At 41.7% G+C, this 24,295-nt stretch overlaps 2 protein-coding genes across 2 annotated transcripts in view; one reads left to right on the top strand and one right to left on the bottom strand.

Moving 5' to 3' along the window:
* LOC140480708 (sperm microtubule associated protein 1-like) overlaps window positions 1-2,941 on the top strand; it is a 29,681-nt gene extending 26,740 nt beyond the window's left edge. Inside the window, exon 3 of the mRNA XM_072575970.1 lies at window positions 874-2,941. Coding sequence (XP_072432071.1) covers window positions 874-1,274 — 401 coding nt within the window. The 3' untranslated portion in view covers window positions 1,275-2,941. The remainder of the gene's footprint in view (window positions 1-873) is intronic.
* msrb2 (methionine sulfoxide reductase B2) overlaps window positions 1-24,295 on the bottom strand; it is a 48,177-nt gene that overhangs the window by 17,946 nt on the left and 5,936 nt on the right. Inside the window, exon 2 of the mRNA XM_072575972.1 lies at window positions 12,505-12,611. Within this exon, the coding sequence (XP_072432073.1) occupies window positions 12,505-12,611 (107 nt within the window). The remainder of the gene's footprint in view (window positions 1-12,504; window positions 12,612-24,295) is intronic.

Here is a 24,295-nt window from a genome sequence, read left to right as displayed (position 1 = left end):
GGTTATATTTATGTTCTCGGAATCACATACGAAGTTTCAACAAAGAAATTTGATTTGTTTAGCCAAAATATTTCACCTGCTGATGAGAAAAGACATAGTGCAACATTATTTTGCATTACAACAGAAGCCCACTGATGTACAATGTACCAGAGAACCAGGTCATTATTGCACAAACAGATTAGGATACTCAAAAAACCTGTCTCCGCAGCTGTCACCTGAATGGAAATCAGTCAATCTTCTTTGATGAGAGCCATCAGTCGCAACAAAATAATGTAATATTCACAGCTGACGATATAAAAAAACCTTGCAGTTAAAGCAGCATTTATAGTGATATAACCGACACAAAACCCAGTTACGTATCCAACAGTTGGCATTCCTTATCAAAATCTTGTTCATCAGGTTACAAAGGGCACCCAAGATCCATAACTCCGCCTTCAGTTGCTACAGATTTAGGGACTTTGTCCCCGTGCACCAAGCCATAATTAACTTTCCACAAAATGCAGTTGAGCTGGGCACTGGGACATGTTTAAATATAGAGATCATTATCTCAATTAACAATTCAACCGATGTGGAACAACACCTCAGCTGTTGCGTGGTGGCCTTGCAGCACTTGTTCACTGTAATTGTTGCAGCTGCTGGCTTCAAGTTTTTTTTATTTATGTATAAACACAGCAGTGAGAAATTAGCAGTTATTTTGAAGGTTTTAATTTATATTGGTATATACACACGATGTTTACATACAAAATCTTTTTATATGCAAATGAAAAACTTTGTTTATTACAAGTGAAAATGTACCAAGATTGTGTTTTTGAATGTGGTGTTACCATTACAAATTTGGATGCACTCAGTGCTTTCTATGCTCTGTTCAAGCAGAATGCCAGCAGTGTGGTGTTACATGCCCCAACAACCCAGGACACACCTGTTCCCTCTGTCATCGCTGCAGACATCAGATCAGTCTTCCTGGGATCAGCCCAAGGAAGACGAGGGGCCCAGATGCAGTCCCCAGCCATGCATGTAGATCCTGTGTGGACCAGCTGGCGGAGGTATTCATCGACATCTTCAACCTCACTCTCCTGCAAGTCAAAGTTCCCACCTGCTTCAAGCAGACCACCATCATCCCAGTACCTAAGAAAGCACATGCAATGTGTGTTAATGACTACCGCCCAGTGGCTCTGACCATCTTAATCATGAAGTGCTTCGAGAGGCTGGTCATGGCCCACATCAACTCCAGTCTTCCAGCCTGCCTTGATCCCCTGCAATTTGTCCAACGATGAAACAGGTCCATAGCAGATGCCATATCTCTAGTCCTGCACTCATCCCTGGAACATCTGGACTACAAGGACATGTACATCAGACTCCTGCTCATCGACTACAGCTCCACCTTCAACACCATTAACACCTCCAGACTGATCTCAAAACTCTGTGACCTATGTCTCGGCTCCGCCCTCTGCAACTGGAACCTCAGTTTCCTGACCCATAGACCTCAATCAGTGAAGATAGACAACTGCACTTCCTCCACGATAACACTCAACACTGGAGCCCCCAAGGATGCTTTCTCAGCCCCCTACTATACTCCATGTATCCACATCTTTGTTGACAATTTCCAAACAAACGCCATCTACAAGATGCTGATGACACCACCATGGTAGGACTGATATCAAACGACAATGAGTCAGAATGCAGAAGAGAGATAGAGGGCTTGGTGATGAGGTGCAATGATATCAACCTCTCTTTGAAAACTAAAGAAGTGATCATTGAGTTCAGAATGAAAGGAGGAGAACAGCCCCCATCTACATCAAGTTCCGAGGAATGACAATAACTGATAATCTGTCTTGGACTTCCCACATAGATGCAACAGTCAAGATGGCACATCGATGCCTCTTCTTCCTCAGGTGGCTCAGGAAATTTGGCATGTCCATAAGGACCCTCCCCAATTTTTATAGATGCTCCATAGAAAGCAAACTGACTGGATGCATAACAGCCTGGTATGGCAATTACTCTGCCCAGGACCGTAAGAAAAAACAGAAGTTTGTGCGCAAAGCCCAGACTATCACGGACACCAACCTCCCATCCATGGACTCCATTTACAACTCTCGTTGCCATGGAAAGGCTGCCAACATCATCAAAGATCCCTCCCACCCCCAGTAATGCTCACGTATAACCTCTTACATCAGGCAGAAGATATAGAAGCTTGACCACACGCACCAGCATGTTCGAAAACCGCTTCTTCCCTGCCATTATTAGACTGATGAAAGGACTCTCTATCTTCAAATTATGTTGATCTTGTTAATGTTGATCTTGCCTCATGCACATCCTGTGCGACGTAGCCTGTATGCCTCACTTGGTCCAAATATTTTTCACCCTATGATCTGTATGTCCTTGCTTACCATGATCTGTCTGTACTGCTCACAAACAAAACTTTTCACTGTCCTTCAGTACACGTGGCAATAAATTAATCAATGACCAAACTTGAATAATTTACAGGTAAGATGGTGTTAGGAGCAGAAACAGACCCTTTGGTCCAACCAATCCATGCTGGCCACAATCCCAAACTAAACTAGCCCCTTTTGCCTATGCTTGGCCCATATCCCTCCAAATATTTCTTATTCATGAACCTACCTAAATGTCCTTTAAATGTTGTAACTGTACCTGCATCCACCACTTCCTTGGACGTTCATTCCACACATGGACTACTTTGTGTAAAAAGGTCGCCCTTCATTTCTTTTTAAAATCTTTTTCCTCTCACCTCACAAATATGCCCCCTAGTCTTGAAATCCCCCACCCTATGGAAAATACACTTGCCATTCACCTTATCTAAACCCAACATGATTTTCTAAAAGCAAATTTTATAAATCTCTATAAGGTCATTCCTCAACCTCCTACGCTCCAGTGAAACAAGTCCCAACCTATCCAGCTTTGCCTTATAAGTCAAACCTTCCATTGCCGATAATATTTTCCTAAAGTTGTTCTGAACCCTCTCCAGCCTAAAAGCATCCTTCCTATTACAGGGCGACCAGAACTGGACACAGTATTCCAGAATCAAGAGTGCAGTGCTGGAAAAGCACAGCAGGTCAGGCAGCATTGGGAATGATGAAGGGCTTATGCCCGAAACGTTGATTCTCCTGCTCCTCGGATGCTGCCTGACCTGCTGTGCTTTTCCAGCACTGCACTCTTGACTCTGATCGCCAGCATTCTGCAATCCTCACCTTCTACACAGTACTCCAGAAGAGGCCTCACCAACATCCTGTACAACCTCAACAAGGTGTCCCAATTCCAATACTCTAAGGTCAGAGCAATGAAGGCAAGCATGCTAAACATCATCTTAACCACCCAGTCTACAAGTGACACAAACTTCAAAGAATTATGCACCTGAACCCCTAGGTCTCTCTATTCTACAATACTGCCCAAGGCCTTAATTTTAATTGTAAAAGTTCTGCCCTTGTTTATTTTACCAAAATGCAATACCTCACATTTATCTAAATTAAACTCCATCTGCCACCCTTCAGTCCATTGACCCAATTGATCAAAATCTCTTTGTAATCTTACATAACATTCTTCATTGTCCACTATACCATGAATTTTGATGTCATCCACAAACTTATTAACCATGCCTTCTATATTCTCATCTACATAATTTACATAAATGACAAATAAAAGTGGACTCAGCACAGATCTCTTTGGAACACTGTTGGTACAGGCCTCCAGCCTGAAAAAAACCCTCCACCATCACTTTCTGTCTCCTGCCGTTAAGCCAATTTTGTATCCAATTGGCAAGCTCACCCTGAATCCCACGTGATCCAACTTTATGAATTAGTCTACCATGTGGATCCTTGTCAAAAACTTTACTAAAGTCCAAGTAAACAATGTCTACCACTCTGCCTTCATCAATCTTCTTGGTTACTTCCTCAAAAAAATCAATGAAGTTTGTGAGACACAATTTCCCTCGCACAAACCCATGCTAACTATCCTTAATCAGTCCTCACCTTTCTAAATGTATATAAATCCAACTTTCAGTATCGCCTCCAACAAAGTACCCACCACCAAAGTAGGACTCACAGATCAAGTATTCCCAGGCTTTTCCTTACATCCCTTCCAAAACAAAGGCACAACATTAGCCACTCTCCAGTCATCCACCACCTCACCCGTAGTTATAGATGAGACAAATATTTCTGTAACAAGACTCACATTTTTCTCTCTACCTTATCACAACATCTTAGGATACACTAGAGGAGGTGTCAGAGATTTATCCACTCTCCCTTCACATTTTCTAAGCCCTCCAGCACTTCCTCTTCTGTAATGTGAACTGTTTTGAAAACATTAATATTTACTTCACTGAATTCTCTAGCTTCCATTTCTTTCTCCATCGTAAAAACAGATGCAAAACATTCATTTAATATCTAGATTAGATTCCCTACAGAATGGAAACAGGCCATTTGGCCCTACAAGTCCACAGCGATCCTCCAGAGAGTAGCCCACCCTGACCCATTTCCCTCTGATTAATGTACCTAACACTATGGGCAATTTAGCATGGCCAATTGCACATCTTTGGATTGTGGGAAGAAACTGGAGCACCTGGAGGAAACCCATGCAGACACAGGGAGAATGTGCAAACTCCGCACAGACAGTCGTCCAAGGCTAGAATCGAATGCGGGTCCCCCGGCACTGTGAGGCAGCAGTGCTAACCACTGAGCCACAGTGCCACTCATCTCTGCCATCTCCTGAGGTTCAACACATTTGATCTTTAAAGAGCCTTACGCTCTCCAGTTGGTCTGTCACTCTTAATTTACTTGTAGAATCTCTTTGGATTGTCCTTACATTTATCTGCAAGACTATCTCATATCCCTTCTTTGCCTTCCTGACTGCCCTCTTAAGAATGCTCTTATACTCTTTATATTGTTCAAGAGATTCATTTGAACCCAGAGACTAGTCGAACGGGAACATTCCTCGTCACAATGGACGTTTCAGCACTCTGCACCAGCATACCCTATGATGATGGCATTACAGTAGCAGCCTCAGTACTCGATACCAACAACTGCCAATCTCCGAGCACCATCCTAAAACCCCTCCGCTTCATCCTTGACCACAACGTTTTCACCTTTGACAACCAATTCTTCAATAAGATACCTGGAACAGCCATGGGGACCAAGCTTGCACCCCAATATGCCAACATTTTCATGCACAAGTTCGAACAAGACTTCTTTGCTGTACAGGACCTCCAACCAACACCATATACTAGATATATTGATGACATTTTCTTCCCTTGGATACATAGCAAGGAGTCACTGAAACAACTACACAGTCATATCAACAAGTTTCATCACACCATCAGACTTCCTATGGACTCTCTTTAGTAATTGTCTCATTCTTGGACACATGCAAGAAACTGTAATGGCCTCCTCAGGAGACAGATAGGGTACCCTAGGTTGTTCAGTACCTCCCAGGAGTCGAAAATCTATGCCATGTTCTTCGCAGCCTGCAACACATTGTCGATGAGGATGAGCATCTTACCAAGGTCTTACCCACACCTCCACTTCTCACCTTTAAAAAAACCGACAAACCTTAACCAGACCATTGTTCACAGCAAACTACCCAACCTTCAGGACAACATCGACCACAACACTGTACAACCCTGGGCTTATGCCCAAAAAGTCGATCCTCCTTGGATGCTGCCTGACCTGCTGCGCTTTTCCAGCAACACATTTTTCAGCTCTGATCTCCAGCATGTGCATTCCTCACTTTCTCACCGTACAACCCTGTCATGGAAATCACTGTAAGACACGTGTGGGGGCACCATCCACGGTGTATGCGGCAGGTACTCATGTGACTCATATGTTGCAGGCAAGGATGCCCCGAGACATGATACATTGGCGAGACCAAGCAGACGCCATGAGATGAATGGACACTGCACAACAATCACCAGACAGGGGTGTTCCCTCCCAATCAGGGAACACTTCAGTGGTTAGGGACATTCGGTCTCGGATCTTTGGGTGATCATCCTCCAAGGTGGATTTCAAGACAGACAACAACGCAAAGTGGCCGAGCAGAGGCTGATAGCCAAGTTCAGTGCCCATGAGGATGGCCTCTACTGGGACCTTGGGTTCATGTCACACTACAGGTGACCCAACTACATGATACACCCCCTCACACACACACATAAGCACACATACACACATGTTCTTACAAACTCTCACACTCATGCAGATCCTATCTCATACATATGCTCTCTGTCATGCACACACACCTACATCCCTCAGACTCTCACCCATGGACACACCCTCTCTCAGGCTTATACTCCCATCACACCCACACACACACTTTACCAAGCTTTCACACACGCAACCACACACTCTCTCACATGCACTCACACTCACATGCACACTCTCTCTCTCTCTGTTTAGTATTTGCCAGTGTGAGTTTCATTCATTCATGCTATTTCACATGTGTTGTTTTGACAGTTAGTGTCTTAAAGGTATAGCTGCCTAGTTAAAAGGTATTTAATAAGTAGGTACTAATTGGGGAAACTGTGTAGTGTTTCAGGTCCGAGAGTTGGTTGTTAAGGGCTGATTAATATTATAACCTTTCGTGGAGACATGATGAGGGGATGATATTGTTCTGAATATGCCACGCTTATTCAGAGATAAATAGGCCTAAACACTGCTTGTAGCAAAGGCTGATAAGAATTGAAGGTGTGAAAAAGCAGTAATGTTTGAATGAGTTGTTTCAATTTGGTCTATCTTGTAATAGTAAAATATACTACAGAATTGCAGTTTTATGAATGAATGAATGAAACTATGTTATAGTAAGGAGCTATGAATAAATGAAAGAGGAACGCGGTGTTTGCTTGTAAGTGGGTTAGTAAAGAGTTATGAATAAGTAAATAAAAAGCACTGGTGAGTGGATTAGTGAAGAGACCTATAGTACAATATCTCACAGTATTAAAAGACAAATGTAGGCTAAGACATCAGGTACCCTGCTCTTCTTCAAAGTAGTGTAACGTGTATATTACACATTATTTCCATTTAAATATATGGTGGTTATGGTCATTAATTGGGGATTTATTTCCATTCATTCATAAAGGAACAGAGGGGCTCTTGTAGCAGAAAAGTTTAAATTCAAGATCCAACTGCCCTGAGATGTGCTGTTAATATCACAGAATCCCAAAAGTGTGGAAGCAGGCCATTTAACCCATTGGGTCCATACTGACTCTCTGAAAAGCATCCCACCCAGACCCACCCCCCTACTCTATCCTTGTATCCCTGCATTTTCCATGGCTAATCCACCTAGCTTGCTTATCCCTGGACACTTTGAACAATTTAACATGGCCAATCCACCTAATCTGCACCTTTGGACAGTGGGATGAAACCAAAGCACCAGAAGAAATCCATGCAGACACAGGGAGAATGTGCAAACTTCACACAGACAGTCACCCAAGGTGGAATCAAACTTGGTACCCTGGTGATATGAGGCAGCAGTGCTAACCACTGAGCCAGTGTCTGAACAGATTGATTATAAATACATTTATTTAATAAATGAGACCAAATAAAACCATGGGGAAGAAACATATGCTTGTTATTTCTAATTTTAAAAATAAATACTTAAACAAATATATAAAGATTAGTGACAACCCTATTCTTCACCACTTGGCCTTTCAAACTGTAATATTATGTCCATTTTGGGGATATATAGTGCCTCAATTTAATGTCTTACCTAAAAAACGACACCTCCTCAACAATGCAGCACACCATTATTCTTTCGTGGAGGGTCAGCGTGGTTTACTGCTCTAATCCATTTGCTTGAACTCACAACCTTCTGACTCAGAAATGACAGTGTTACCATTGAGCCACAGGCCTGAACGTCTCTGCAGTTAAAAAAAGGCTACTGATCTTTAAGGGAGTGCAATAATCTGTCATTGAATAAGAGTCACATGCCTTGAACTTGGTTCTTTTATTGAATTGCTAATGATTAGCATATGCCACCAACTCTCTTACTTCCTTTCTTACCAACTCCACTTCCCTACAACTCCCCAGTCAAAGTCTTGCTCAATTTATTTCTTCAGAGTTGGTCCCTGTGGTTGAGATTGCCACCAATGGAGCGTCACCTAACATCTGAACTATGGAAAAGAATGTAATATCAGTGAGTACGTTTTTTGAAATTTATGAGCATTGTATTATAAAGATCAGAGCTAATTCTGCATTCTTTACTCCATTACTGTTCTGTCAGCATATCATTCGATATAGATTCTTCAATCACTATGCTGGAATTTCTGATTTATTAATTTTTTTCTCCTCTTCATATACATTACTGTATTTCCTGCTTAATGATACTCGTTAAGTGACCATCGATCAGTTTAATTTGGAGCTGACTGACACCATCAGTGAATACAAAGATTATCTTTTTAAATGCTTTCAGCAATGTTCCAGTAATAGTTGATATATGAAAAAGACATTGATGCCAAGTATTTGCAATATGTCGGATGTCACTGTATTTCCTCTTCTAATTAGCAGAGCATATAAATTGAGAGAATTATCCAACCCATGTTTCAGAATTCAAAATGGCAAATTTTTTTGCAAATACTGTACTGCTATTTTACTGTAGCTGACAAAAGCTTTGAATCCATTATAATAAATACTTATGAACGTGAAAGAAGAATATTCTAGGTTTTTCTGTTTGTTAACAGTCTACTCACAGTTCTTTTAATAGTTGGGGGAGTATGGTTGCAGGCATGGGAATAACAGAGCTAATTGTGTGTTATCCAGGAGTGTATTAATTGACAGAAAGCTAGGAACATTTACTATACATAACAACAGAGGGCTTGATTTCGAGTGAACTAGTTGCAAATTCACAGCAGAGACATAAACTCTAGATTGGTGGTCCTGGCCAACCATCAGAATCATCCAAGGCAGTAATCTTACACTAGATGAGAAATTATATGTGAACATGATGAGCATTACCTGTTAACTTATTTGAGGTGCACATGGCAGTTTTAATCAAAACACACTGAGCCTCATCTTAGAAAGCATACAAAAGATGAAACATTCTGATTCTAGCACAATCATCGCTGAGAAGGCCTTTTATCTGGCATTCACCACCACCACCATCATTGTATGATTTGAAACTCAAATCCAACTCACGTTTGCTTAATCGCTAATCATAATCCCTCTACTAGCCTTCAGATGCAAGGCCTCAAAGTTTTGAATTCTCTCTTTAAGCATATTCACCTCACTTCCTTTTCAAAGACTTTTTAAAACCCACCTATTTAATTATGTTTTGGTTATCTAATTTGTCAGATTTTGTTTTTCAATGTTTTGGTGAATCACCTAGGGCTGTTTCGTTATACTAAAGATGCTATATAAATATAAGTTGTCATCCATTTAATGCCATGTTCCTGGGCTCTGTGTGAACTGTTCTTCTTAGACGCTTCTTTCCTTTTCTTTTGCAAATTTTCCCAATTTAACACAGGCAACTTCTGTCAGGATCCTTCTAGATCTTAATGGATTTGTATTAAGCTCTTGTAGCCATCGACATTTTTGTCCCCTTTCTTTCTGTAACACATCATTTCTCCAATGTAACTTACTCTGTGAAGTCCTTTAAGGTGCCTTGATTGAATGAAGTGGCATTATATTCAAATTTCTTTTTGATCTCAGCCTCATAGAAATCATATTTTTTCCATCAAGTTTTAAGTAAGAAGTTGCCACTAGATGGTGCTCCCCAACACAGTAAGTCTTAACATTCCTTATTCTAAAGCTATAGATCACTTTGCTTGGAACTACGTCAAGGAATAGATGGTAGAAATCAGTTAGTAATAGTAGCTTGCTCTTGGGATTCTGAGGTGATTGAATGCTCCCTTGTGATGTTGCATAGCTGCTGTGTCTAGATAAATGCGTCAGATTTTGCAGATGTATGAGCATATGCATTAGGAGCAGGAGTAAGCCTTTTGTTGTCTCATGCCTGTTTTTGAGTTTGACAAAAACATTGTTAATCTGATTGTGGCCTCAACTCCCTTTTCCTGCCTCTTCCCTATATCTATTGACTCCACTGTCAGTTAAGAATCTACCTACCTCTAAGTGAAAACTATTTAACGATCCTGCCCACCCTTCTCTGGGGAAGAGAAGGCCACAGATTCGCAACTCTCAGAGAAAAATGATCTCTCTTAAATAGGGTCCCCCCCCTTATTTTTATCCTGCACATTTAATCTTGTCTCTCCCATAAGAGGAAACATCCCATCAACAACCAATCTCTCAAATCTTCTCAGCATTTTATATATTTCAAGAAGATTGCCTTTCAATTTTCTAAACTTCAATAAATACAGTCCCAATCTGTCCAACCTTTCCTCAGCTGATAACCCTATCATCTTTGGAATTAGTCAAGTGAACCTTCTCTGAACTGCTTTTAACACAACTATGTATATTTATAACAAGGAGATCAAAACTGTATACCATAACTAAATGTTATTTTTCAGTCTGGAGGTCTGGGACCAGAGGTGTTCTGCAAGGATCAATGCTGGGTCCACTGTTCATTATTTATATAAACAATTTGGATGAGAATATAGGACATATGATTAATAATTTTATGGATGACACCAAAATTGATGACATAGTGGATGGTGAAGAAGGTTATCTAAGAGTACAACAGGATCTTGATCAGTTGAGCCAGACGGCAAAGAGTGGCAGATGGAGTTTGATTTAGATAAATGTGAGGTGTTGCATTTTGGTAAGACAACAGAGCAGAACTTACACAGTTAATGATAGGGCGCTGGGGAGTATTGTCAAACAAAGAGACCTAGGAGCTCAGGTGCATAGTTCCTTGAAAGTGGCATCACAAGTAGGCAGGGTGGTGAAGAAGGCATTTGGCAAGCGGCCTTCATCAGTCAGAGCATTAAGTACTGGAAATGAGACGTCATGTTGCCACTGCACAGGACATTGGAGAGGCCACTTTTAGAGTACTGTGTACAATTTTGGTCACCCTGCTATAAGAAGAATGTTATTAAACTGGAAAAAGTACAGATAAAATTTACAAGGATGTTACCACGACTGGAGGGTTTCAGTTATAAGGAGAGGCTGGATAGGTTGGGACTTGAGTGTTGGAGGTTGAGTGGTGACCTTATAGAGGGGTATAAAATCAGAACATGCATAGATGAGGTGAATCGGCCAAAGTCTTTTCCCCAGCATGGGAGAGTCTAAAACTAGAAGGCACAGTTTTAAGGTCAGAGGGGAAAGATTTAAAAGGGACCTGAAGGGCAACCTTTTCATACAGAGGGTGGTGTGTGTATTGAATGAACTGTCAGAGGATATGTGAGAGGCTGGTACAATTACAATATTTAAAAGACATTTGGACAACTACATTAATACGAAAGGTTTAGAGGGATATGGGCCAAACCCAGGCAAATGAAATTAGTTTAGTTTGGGAAATCTGGCCAGAATGGACAAGTTGGACCAAAGGGTCTGTTTTTGTGCTGTATGATCGATGAATCTATTAAAATACTAAATAGTGCACTAAGGTCACAGAAGATTGATGTGAGTTAAATTTGGAATGTTTCAGTGCAGTGGTAAGGGGGGAAATTTGATCTGAGAAGCTTTAACATGGAGTTGAAGGCAAGGTGGGAACTGATGGAGACTGCTGGCATAGAGGATTTTTGATTTGGAGGAGACTGATGAATGCAACGTAAATCATCAGTGACAGCGTGAAAAGGATGAATTGGTAAGGCATTAGGATAAGGAAAGAAATAAGTAGCTCACAGGATGAAGCAACAGAGCCTTTTTCCACTTGGGACTGGGTTTAATTGCTGTCTATTGTTTAAACTAACTAAAAAGCTTCCTTCATTTGCTGGCTGTGAAAGTGTTACATGGATTTTTTTTAACCAAATTATTATAGCAGCACACAGGTTTAAATGAAATATAGGCCAAATATCAGCAAGACCTTGATATAGATTGGGTTGGGTATCTGGTCAGCATGGACGAGTTGGACCAAAGGGTCTGTTTCTGTGCTGCACATCTCTATGGGACTCTAATACTGATTGTTATGAAGAATGAATTGGATGAATGATATGAACTATTTAAGTATAAGATGGAACTGGGAGAATATAGGGATTTTCTGGAACGGCATGACTCATCCTAATGATTTTGAAATTTAGTTTAGGCTGTCATATTCCAGTTTCCACAGTCTAAAACAGTCCTTGATTTGTCACTCATTGGTAATCAAGCTTCAAAAGGCCAGGAGTTGGTTGGTGTAGCCAAAGAACAGAGTGTCACATCTTCTGAGCATGTGCAGATGAATATTGTATGTTAAAAGAGACAGCGCTTTAATCTGTGTTGCACTGTAAGTGGCCTGGGAGTGGCTGATACTGACATTGTGTGACCGAAATATGAACATATCAGTATATAACATGAATGTCCTTCATCAGCTCACAGAAAAAAATTGTGTGATATGGTTTTACTCATGGTCTCACAGAAGTTGCAGTCAAGGGTGGCCTGGATGCTTCAGATTCAGACTTAAGAAATGACTTACCAGTTCTGTCCCCTTTTCTCGAGTTACATAGTATTGCTCAGGCGTTAGCTTCTTTTGCCAATCAACATTTACAGTTGTTTCATCATATCGGGTCAGTGATCTCAAACCTACATAAAAATGAAAGTAAAATAAATGCTACAAACTAGTCTTAAGATGTGTGGTAATGAAAACATTTACAGGCCAACAGGAAGGAAGCAGGAGGATGGAAAAAGCTGAGTAGCCCTTATAGATGTTGGCAGTAACATCGCAGACCACATTTCCTCCTGCATTGGTCAGGCATTCTATGATCGGAGAATGCTTTTCTAATGTGGGTTTCCAGCTCTTAAATTTGAAACTTGACAATTCAAAGTCACCTCCTATTATCAACAAGCAGGGAGTATTGTAGTGTAGACTGGTGGAGATGGGAACATAACCATACAAGTGAATACCTATAAAATAAAACCTTCAGTGATTATACAGTTTCATTATGCTAGTGAAACATTACTGCCAGCAAAAGTGAGACCACTCTATATTTAAAACAATTTGAGTTCTATAACATCTGTAGCTGACAAACAAAAACAACACAAAGAATTAAAAAACAAGACTGTCATTCAGCATAACACAAAGTTTAATTCTATCATGAATGGTTTCAGCCAGTCAGGGATCTGACTTGACCAATATTACCTTCAGCTGGATCCATAGCAGTTACGACATAAGTAAGGTTGGGACGGTAAGGGGTCTTGAGATCACAATAGCAAGGATGGAGCTATAGTTTTTTTTAATTAACCAAAATCTATAATTTACCCTAGTGAGATACAACATTATAAATTCTCTGTTGGCCAACTCACTCAATTGCAGTTGCATTTCAGTCACTCAAACTCATCCTGGATACTCCCAGGATCAGTGTACCACACGCTGTTGTAGAAATGCAGGACAAAAGGCTTATCCTGAGGGAAACTGGTCAAACTGTCAAAACAGAAGGACATACCCTTAAAACACAGGGTAGTTGGTCACCCTATAAGGGATATGATCTTGCCTCTAACAGCTCTGCCTATCAATACGATCATCATTGATCCTAGGTCTTAACTCAACTTCACCACCCACTCTCCAGATCCCTTAAGTTTCTGACAGACCAAGAATTTATTTTGTTCAACTTAAATATATACAACAATTCCAAAGATTCACAACTCTTTGGGTGAAGATTTGTTTTGGTCATCTTAATCTTAAATAGCTGACCCCTACATCCTGAAGCCACGCTACATGTTCTAGATTCCCCAGCCATGGAAAACAACCAGTGTTTGCTCTATCAAGTCACTTCAGGAATTTGATTGTTTAAATAAGATCTCTTATCTTTCTAATCTTCAGCAAGTAAAGGTTCCAATTTACCCATCCCATCACTGTTGGACAATACTTTCATCCCAGGAATCAATAAACCCTTACCATAGCACCTCCAATGCAACTATATTCCTCCTTAAAAATACTCATAGAACACTAGGTGTGGTCCCACCGATTCCAATTGTACATTTGTAACAAGACTTCCTTATTCCTGTAGTGAATTTTTTTTGTAATAAAGACTAAAATGACATTTTCCTTTCTAATTGCTTATTGTACCTTTGTGATAATTTTTTGTTTTCAGCCTCTTTCCAACCTCCTTCAAAGCAGAAATTTCTATCGAGCTATGTATCATTATCAATCTTAGAAATGTTATCTTGGTATCTTTGTGAAAGTCATTAACAGAAGTTGCAAATAGCTGAGGCCCCAGCACTCCATCAGTCACAGCCTACCAACTTCAAAACATCATATCCCCCTACATTTTGTTTCCTGTCCATGAAGCAATCCTCTATCCATACTAAAGCAACAACCCAAATTCAACAAACCCTTGTCATAGAGTCATAGAGATGTACAGCATGGAAACAGACCCTTCGGTCCAACCCATCCATGCCGACCAGATATCACAACCCAATCTAGTTCCACCTGCCAGCGTCTGGCCCATATCCCTCCAAACCCTTCCTATTCATACACCCATCCAAATGCCTCTTAAATGTTGCAATTGTACCAGCCTCCACCACATTTTCTGGCAGCTCATTCCATACATGTACCACCCTCTGCATGAAAAGGTTGCCCCTTAGGTCTCTTTTATATCTTTCCCCTCTCACCCTAAACCTATGCCCTCTAGTTCTGGACTCCCCAACCCCAGGGAAAAGACTTTGTCTATTTATCCTATCCAGACCCCTCATAATTTTGTAAACCTCTTTAAGGTCACCCCTCAGCCTCCGATGTTCCAGGGAAAACAGCCACAGCCTGTTCAGCCTCTCCCTGTAGTTCAGATCCTCCAACCCTGGCAACATCCTTGTAAATCTTTTCTGAACCCTTTCAAGTTTTACAACATCTTTCCAATATTTGGAAATGCAAGGACTGATTCGGGATAGTCAACTTGGCCCCGTGCATAGGAAATCATGTCTCACAAACTTGCTTGAGTTTTTTTGAAGAAGTAACAAAGAAGATTAATGAGGGCAGAGCAGTGGATGTGATCTATATGGACTTCAGTAAGGCGTTCGACAAGGTTCCCCATGGGAGCAAGGTTAGATCTCATGGAAAACAGGGAGAACTAGCCATTTGGATACAGAACTGGCTCAAAGGTAGAAGACAGAGGGTGGTGGTGGTGGAGGGTTGTTTTTCAGACTGGAGGCCTGTGACCAGTGGAATGCCACAAGGATCGGTGCTGGGTCGTCTACCTTTTGTCATTTACAGATGATTTGGATGTGAGCATAAGAGGTACAGTTAGTAAGTTTGCAGATGACACCAAAATTGGAGGTGTAGTGGACAGCGAAGAGGGTTACCTCAGATTACAACAGGATCTGGACCAGATGGGCCAATGAGCTGAGAAGTGGCAGATGGAATTTAATTCCGATAAATGCGAAGTGCTGCATTTTGGGAAAGCAAATCTTAGCAGGATTTATACACTTAATGGTAAGGTCCTAGGGAGCGTTGCTGAACAAAGAGACCTTGGAGTGCAGGTTCATAGCTCCTTGAAAGTGGAGTCGCAGGTAGATAGGATAGTGAAGAAGGTATGCTTTCCTTTATTGGTCAGAGTATTGAGTACAGGAGTTGGGAGGTCATGTTGCGGCTGTACAGTACATTGGTTAGGCCACTGTTGGAAATTTACAGGGTAGAAGTGACCTGTACAAGAACGACGGATTGCACCTAAATTGGAAGGGGACTAATATACTGGCAGGGAAATTTGCTAGAATTGCTTGGGAGGATTTAAACTAGTAAGGTGGGGGGGTGGGACCCAGGGAAATAGTGAGGAAAGAAATCGATCTGAGACGGGTACAGCTGAGAACAGAAGTGAGTCAAACAGTCAGGGCAGGCAGGTACAAGGTCGGACTAATAAATTAAAACTGCATTTATTTCAATGCAAGGGGCCTAAAAAGGAAGGCAGATGAACTCAGGGCCTGGTTAGGAACATAGGACTGGGATATCATAGCAATTACGGAAACATGGCTCAGGGATGGGCAAGACTGGCAGTTGAATGTTCCAGGATACAAATGCTACAGGAAGGATAGAAAGAGAGGCAAGAGAGGAGGGGAAGTGGCGTTTTTGATAAGGGATAGCATTACAGCTGTGCTAAGGGAGGCTATTCCTGGAAATACATCCAGGGAAGTTATTTGGGTGGAACTGAGAAATAAGAAAGGGATGATCACCTTATTAGGATTGTATTATAGACCCCCCAATAGTCAGAGGGAAATTGAGAAACAAACTTGTAAGGAGATCTCAGCTATATGCAAGAATAATAGGGTAGTTATGGTCGGGGATTTTAACTTTCCAAACATCGACTGGGACTGCCATAGTGTTAAAGGTTTAGGTGGAGAGGAATGTCTTAAGTGTATGCAAGACAATTTTCTGATTCAGTATGTGGATGTACCTACCAGAGAAGGTGCAAAACTTGACCTACTCTTGGGAAATAAGGCAGGGCAGGTGACTGAGGTGTCAGTGGGGGAGCACTTTGGGGCCAGCAACCATTATTCTATTTGTTTTAAAATTGTGATGGAAAAGGATAGACCAGATCTAAAAGTTGAAGTTCTAAATTGGAGAAAGGCCAATTTTGACGGTATTAGGCAAGAACTTTCTAAAGCTCATTGGAGGCAGATGTTCGCAGGTAAAGGGACGGCTGGAAAATGGGAAGCCTTCAGAAATGAGATAACAAGAATCCAAAGAAAGTATATTCCTGTCAGGGTGAAGGGGAAGGCTGAGGTATAGGGAATGCTGGATGACTAAAGAAATTGAGGGTTTGGTTAAGGAAAAGAAGGAAGCATATGTTAGGTACAGACAGGACAGATCGAGTGAATCCTTTGAAGGGTATAAAGACAGTAGGAGTATACTTAAGAGGGAAATCAGGAGGGCAAACCGGGGCATGAGATAGCTTTGGCAAATAGAATTAAGGAGAATCCAAAGGGTTTTTACAAATATATTAAGGACAAAAGGGTAACTAGGGAGAGAATAGGGCCCCTCAAAGATCACAAGGTGGCCTTTGTGTGGAGCCACAGAAAATGGGGGAGATACTAAATGAATATTTTGCATCAGTATTTACTGTGGAAAAGGAGATGGAAGATATAGACTGTAGGGAAATAGATGGTGACATCTTGCAAAATGTCCAGATTACAGAGGAGGAAGTGCTGGATTTCTTGAAACGGTTAAAGGTGGCTAAATCCCCAGGAACTGATCAGGTGTACCCGAGAACTCTGTGGGAAGCTAGAGAAGTGATTGCTGGGCCTCTTGCTGAGATATTTGTATCATTGTAGTCACAGGTGAGGTGCCGGAAGACTGGAGGTTGGCAATCTGGAGGTGCCACTGTTTAAGAAGGCCGATAAAGACAAGCCAGGGAAGTATAGACCGGTGAGCCTTACCTCGGTGGTGGGCAAGTTGTTGGTGGGCATCTTGTTTGTAATATGTTTTTGAACAGGACCTGATAAAATACATTTTGATAATTCAACCATCTACTGGTTCTCGCTTATCTGCTTTACTGGTTACCCCCTCAAAAGTCTTAATAAATTTTACTTTTACTGATCACAATGTGATCTCCAATGCGCATTATTGCAACTTCCTTAATAAAAGATTTAAGAATTATTTGACAATTCCCTGATTTCTTTCTGCCTCCTTTCTTGAATAGTGGTATTATATTTGCCAAGTTTCAGTCCACACAAACTATTGTAGAACCTAGGGATTTTTCAGAAATCATAACTATTACACCTTATATTTCTGTAGCTACTTCTTTTGGAATTCTAGGATCAGGTCCTGGAGATGGGGTGGATTTTAACTTCTATCAATCAGAATCCATTTCCTAACAAATCAACACCCTTCTCCCATTCAAAACAAAAATAGGTGGAAAGGCAAAGTGAGAGGGGAGTCGAAAAGTGTGGCACTGGAAAGGCACAGCAGGTCAAGCAGCATCTGAGGAGCAGGAAAGTCGACGTTTCATCAGGAAGGGCTTACGCCCAAAAAGCTGACTCTCCTGCTCCTCGGACGCTGCCTGACCTCCTATGCTCTTCCAGTGCCACACTTTTTAACTCTGACTCTCCAGCATCTGCAGTCCTCACTTTCTCCAAGTTGAGAGGGGATACTAACTGTTTACAGAGAAATATTGATAGGTTAAGTAAGCAGACAAAAAGTTGGTGACTGGAGTATAATGTGGGAAAATGAGAAGCTGTTCATTTTAGAAGGGAGAATAATAGAACAAAGTCTGATTTAAGTGTAGAGAAACTGCAGAAAGTTGCAACACAAAGGGACTTGTGAGTACTTGTGCGTGAAACATAGAAAGCTAGCACACAGGTGTTGCAAGGAATCAGGAAGGCTCATAGAATATTGGCCCTTGTTTCAAGTGGGTTGGAGTACAAGACTATGCAAGACTTACTGGAACGGTACAAAGTGCTGGTGAGACCACAACCATCTACTGTGAGCAGTTTTGGTCCCCATTTTAAGAAATGATATGTCACTGGAGACCTTTCAGAGAATGTTCACTAGAGTGACACAGGTATGGAGAGACTCATCAGCAAAAGTCAAACAGGTTGGGATCTATGGAATTTATAAGAATGAGTCATGATCACATTGAAATATACAAGATTCTTTAAGGGGCTTGACATGGTATATGTTGAGAGGATATTTCTCCTCATGGGAGAGTTGAAAACCAAAGGACATTGTCTCAGAGTTATAAGCCACCAATTTAAGACTGAGATAAGGAGGAATTTTCTCTCTCCGAGGGTTATGAGTCTTTGGAACCCCTTGCCACAGATAGCTGTGGGGGCAGAGTCCTTGTGTATATTTAAGTACGACTCACAGAATTTCAGATGTGGTCTCACCAGCATCTTGTACAGTTGCAATAAGACATGCCTCCCTTTGTACTCCAACCCCTTTGATTTAAGGGTCAATATTCCATTAGCCTTTCTGAGATAAGATAGAATCTTGATTGGTAGAGGAATCAAAGGCTACAGGGAAACAGCAAGACAATGGATATGTAGCAGATCAGCTATGATCCTATTGAATGGAGGAGCAGGCTCAAGGGACTAAATAGCCTACTTCTGTTCCTAGTTCCTTTGGTCATATGACCTATTCAATATAAATATCATTTTTCCTTTATGTTGGTATTTCTTTCAATTAATGATTGCCGGACAAAAATCTTCATCAATTTTTTTTTCAGACATTGATATTATTAAGTCCCTAATTTTTTTCTTTGCTGTTTACTTATAGTAGGTAATTTACTGAGAAGACACAAATTATTTGTCCAATATATGTAACATTTCCTCATTCTTCATGATCACTTCTCTTGCTTGTGTCTCTAAGAAAGCACTATTTACTTTAGGTCTCTTGTTTTGATCCACCTGTAAAGGATTTAACATTCTGTTTTATATTTATGGCTAATTTACCCTCATATATTAAGTGTTCCCTTTTCAATCAGCTACTTGTGGTCCTTGACAGGTTTACAAAACATTGCCAATTCTGCAGTTTGCTGAATTTTTCCCCAATTATAAGCCAATAGCAAATTTCAGGAGTGGTCATTCCAAGGCTTAAGTGTGTGTAGGCAATGAGGGAAGGTGCAACTGCCAGACAGTCATGAGGTGCCAGGCAGGTAGTGTAGGAGTGTATCTTGTTTACTAACAAATATTCAGTTCTAAATACTAGGGTGATGGTGGTTTATCTACAGAATACAGCCCAGCAAACAGAGCTCCAGTTGAGAGCTGGACCCAGATTCACAGTTAAGACTCAGACCTAGCCAGTATCATGGCTGAGTAATGGGCCCAGCCACCAAACCCCCGATCAAGACCTCCCCAATTGAGATTTGGGCATTTATCTCACAAGGCTTAGTGACAGCCCCTTCCACCCTGGCCTGCCCTGTCGCATTACAGTGAAGACTCCTGACTCTTCATTCAATTTCTTGTTCTGCGCAATCCGCTGGAGGATGTTGAGAAGCAATTGACAATGGCACATCAATAAGTATGGTGGCAGCAACATCAGCCAGAATAATGTCCCTCGTCTCAGGATCCCTCAAATTCCAGATGCAGGCTCTGAGGAGAAGCAGGCGAAAGTAATGAAGGGCAAATGAAGGGCTTATGCCCGAAACATCGATTCTCCTGCTCCTCGGGCGCTGCCTGACCTGCTGCGCTTTTCCAGCACCACACTCCTGATTCTTGAGAAGCAGGAAAGGGAGAGGAGATCTGTGACTGGGGGAGTTGCAGCAGTGAACATGGGAGAGAGAGAGCATCTGTGTTGAGAGGAGCAGACTCCTCATAGTTTCTTTCTCTCTACCTACAGGGGCAAATGCTCTCTTACTGATCACGCTGTGATTGAATTTTCAGATTTTTGGGAGACTTTTGATGATGGGTTCTTTCACCACCCTACTATATTTTAAATACCGTTCTTAATACTGCCTGTGGACACCTGGAGGGGAGGAAACTGCGGAGACTTCCCAGGATCTGTAAATTAAACTGCTTTGGCCACAAGGTCATATGCAACATTTTAAAACAAAATGTTTTATAAATGGAGACAATTCAACAACAATAAAAATTTGTTATTAATATTATTAATAGATCTCTGCCTGTAGCAACCTCAATGATCAGTGTTTGGTCAGAAGGTGCCAGCCAGAAGCAGCATTTATTACATTTTCGATGTATCAGTTAAATAACATCCTGACATCAAGCATTTGGTGAGGATTTAGGCTTAAGCTTTAGCCAAAATTGGAGTGAGCGCATCTATTCAAACATGGAACAACACATTTGAAAAGGTGCTTATTAGAATTTGCTTTCACAGCTACAACTCTTTGCTCAGCAACTGTCTCTGGCCCCGACTTACCATCCTCCATATTTTGAATTCAGCCATTATCACAGGTATCTCGGAGATATACAATGTTCCTCAGCACTCGTGCTACATCCTGAAATGGACACTCAATGCCATCACCGCCACATGCAAATTCTCAACTTCTTTCTCTTCACCAGCATCTCCTCATACCACTTCAAAGCTGTCCCAGTCTGAGTTCCATTTTATTCTTGATCTCATTTAATGCCGTAATGAAAAAACCTTTTCTCTTCCTCTCAGGCATAAAGGAACACAAGCACCAACAACAAACAGGTACCGATATCCCTCTGGATTCTTCCTTCCATCCGCATCTGTTTGATTCTATCTCTTCCTCTAATTTGTTCTAAACTGAACCGTAGAAGCAATGTGAGAGTGACTGCTTTTAAAGACTAAGGCCACATTAGACCTCGTGTGATACTAAGGATTTAGATGAAATGGGAATCATACCAAACATAAAGGCTAACTGGTTAGCATTGCTGCTCCCAGTGCAAAAGGCATGGATTCAATTTCAGCCTTGGGTGACTGTGTGGAGTTTGCACGTTCTCATGTCTGCATGGCTTTCCCCCAGGTGCTCTGGTTTCCTCCCATTTTCGAAAAATGTACAGGTTTGGTGGATTGGTCATGCTAAATTGTCCTGTAGTGTGCAGGTTAGGTGATTAGCAAGGGTAAAGACATGGTTACAGGGATAGGGTGAGGGGCTGGGTCTGGGTGGGATGCTTTCTAGTGCAGACTCGATGGACAGATTAGCCTCCTTCTGCATTCTATTCTACTCTAAGATGGCTGTGGTTGTTGGGAGTCAATCATCTCAACTCCAGGTCATCTCTGCAGGAGTTCCTCAGGGTAGTGTCCTTTGCCCAACCACTTTCAGTGGCTTTGTCAATGATCTTCCATTCAGCATAAAATCAGAACTGGGGATGTTTGCCAATGACTGCACAATGTTCAGTACCATTCGCAACTCCTCAGACACTGAAGCAGCCCAGGTCCAAGTGTAGCAAGATCTAGACAATATCCAGGCTTGAGCTGACAAGTGGCAAGTAACTTTTGTGCCACACAAATGCCAGGCAATTTCCATCTCTAACAAAAGAGAAGCTAACCATTGACCCTTGACAGTCTATACCACTACCATCACCAATTCCACCACTATCAATATCTTGGGGATTACCATCGACAAGAAACTGAACTGGATCATCTACAAAAATACTGTGATTTCAAGAGCAGTCACAGGCTAGAAACCTTGCGGTGGATAACTCAGTTCCTAACTCCTCAAAGCCCACACACCATCTACAAGGCAAAAATCAGAAGTATAATGGAATATTCTCCCAATGCCTGGATGAGTGCAGCTCCAACAACACTCAAAAAACTTAATGCCATCCAGAACAAAGCAGCCCCCTTCACTGGTACCACATCCACAATCAATCATCCTCTCCATCACCAATGGGTGGGAACAGCAGTTTTTCCATCGACAAGATTCAGTGCAGAAATGCTCCATAGGCATAGAGCTATAGGGCATGGAAATAAACCCTTTGGTCTAAATACTCCACACCGACCATGTTCCCAAACTAAACTAGTTCCACCTGCCTGCATTTGACCCAAACCTTTCCTATTCATGTACTTATCCAAATGTCTTTTAATCATTGTAACTGTACCTGGATTCACCACCTCCTCTAACCACTCTCTGCGTAAAAACGTTGCCCCTCATGTCATACAGCGATAGAGTCATAGAGATGTACAGCATGGAAACAGACCCTTCGGTCCAACCTGTCCATGCCGATCAGATATCCCAACGCAATCTAGTCCCATCTGCCATCACCCGACCCATATCCTTCCTATTCATATACCCATCCAAATGCCTTTTAAATGTTGCAATTGCACCAGCCTCCATCACTTCCTCTGGCAGCTCAGTCCATAAACATACCATGCTCTGCGTGAAAAGGTTGCCCCTTAGGTCTCTTTTATATCTTTACCCTCTGACTCTAAACCTATGCCCTCTAGTCTGGACTCCCCAACACCAAGGAAAAGACTTTGTCTATTTATCCTATCCATGCCTCTCATAATATTGAAAACCTCTATAAGGTCACCCCTCAGCCTCCAACGCTCCAGGGAAAACAGCTCCAGCCTGTTCAGCCTCTCCCCATAGCTCATATCCTCCAACCCTGGCAACATCCTTGTAAATCTTTTCTGAACCCTTTCAAGTTTCACAACATCTTTCCGATAGAAAGGAGACCAGAATTACACGCAATATTCCAACAGTGGCCTAACCAATGTCCTGTATAGTTGCAACATGACCTCCCAACTCCTGTACTCAATACTCTGACCAATAAAAGAAAGCATACCAAATGCCTTCTTCACTATTCTATCTACCTGTGACTCCACTTTCAAGGAGCTATGAACCTGCACTCCAAGGTTTCTTTGTTCAGCAACACTCCCTAGGACCTTACATTAAGTGTATAAGTCCTGCTAAGATTTGCTTTCCCAAAATGCAGCACCTCACATTTATCTGAATTAAACTCCATCTGCCACTTCTCAGCCCATTGGCCCATCTGGTCAAGATCCTGCTGTAATCTAAGGTAACCCTCTTCGCTATCCAGTACACCTCCAATTTTGGTGTCATCTGCAAACTTACTAACTGTACCTCTTATGCTCGCATCCAAATCATTTATATAAATGACAAAAAATAGAGGACCCAGCACTGATCCTTGTGGCATTCCACTGGTCACAGGCTTCCAGTCTGAAAAAACAACCTTCCACCACCACCCTCTGTCTTTTACCTTTGAGCCAGTTCTGTATCCAAATGGCTACTTCTCCCTGTATTCCACGAGATCTAACCTTGCTAACCAGTCTCCCATGGGGAACTTTGTCGAACGCCTTACTGAAGTCTATATAGATCACATCTACCGCTCTGCCCTCATCAATCCTTTGTTACTTCTTCAAAAAACTCAATCAAGTTGGTGAGACATGATTTCCCACACACAAAGCCATGTTGACTATCCCTAATCAGTCCTTGCCTTTCCAAATAGATGTACATCCTGTCCTTCAGGATTCCCTCCAACAACTTGCCCACCACTGAGGTCAGGTTTACTGGTCTGTCGTTCCCTGGCTTGTCCTTACTATCCTTCTTAAAGAATGGCACCACATTAGCCAACCTCCAGTCTTCTAGCATCTCATCTGTGCCTATCGATGATACAAATATCTCAGCAACAGGCCCAGCAATGACTTCCCTGGCTTCCCACAGAGTTCTCGGGTACACCTGATCAGGTCCTGGGGATGTATCCACCTTTATGCATTTCAAGACTTCCAGCACTTCCTCCTCTGTAATATAGACATTTTGCAAAGTGTCACCATCTATTTTGCTACTTTCTGTATCTTCCATGTCCTTTTCCACAGTAAATACTGATGCAAAATATTCATTTAGTATCTCCCCCATTTTTTGCGGCTCCACACAAAGGCTGCCTTGCTGATCTTTGAG

Source organism: Chiloscyllium punctatum, chromosome 8 (genome assembly GCF_047496795.1).
Source record: "Chiloscyllium punctatum isolate Juve2018m chromosome 8, sChiPun1.3, whole genome shotgun sequence".
Classification (NCBI taxonomy): domain Eukaryota; kingdom Metazoa; phylum Chordata; class Chondrichthyes; order Orectolobiformes; family Hemiscylliidae; genus Chiloscyllium; species Chiloscyllium punctatum.
Note: the sequence above shows the minus strand (reverse complement) of the source record. Positions and strands in the feature narration are given on the sequence as shown.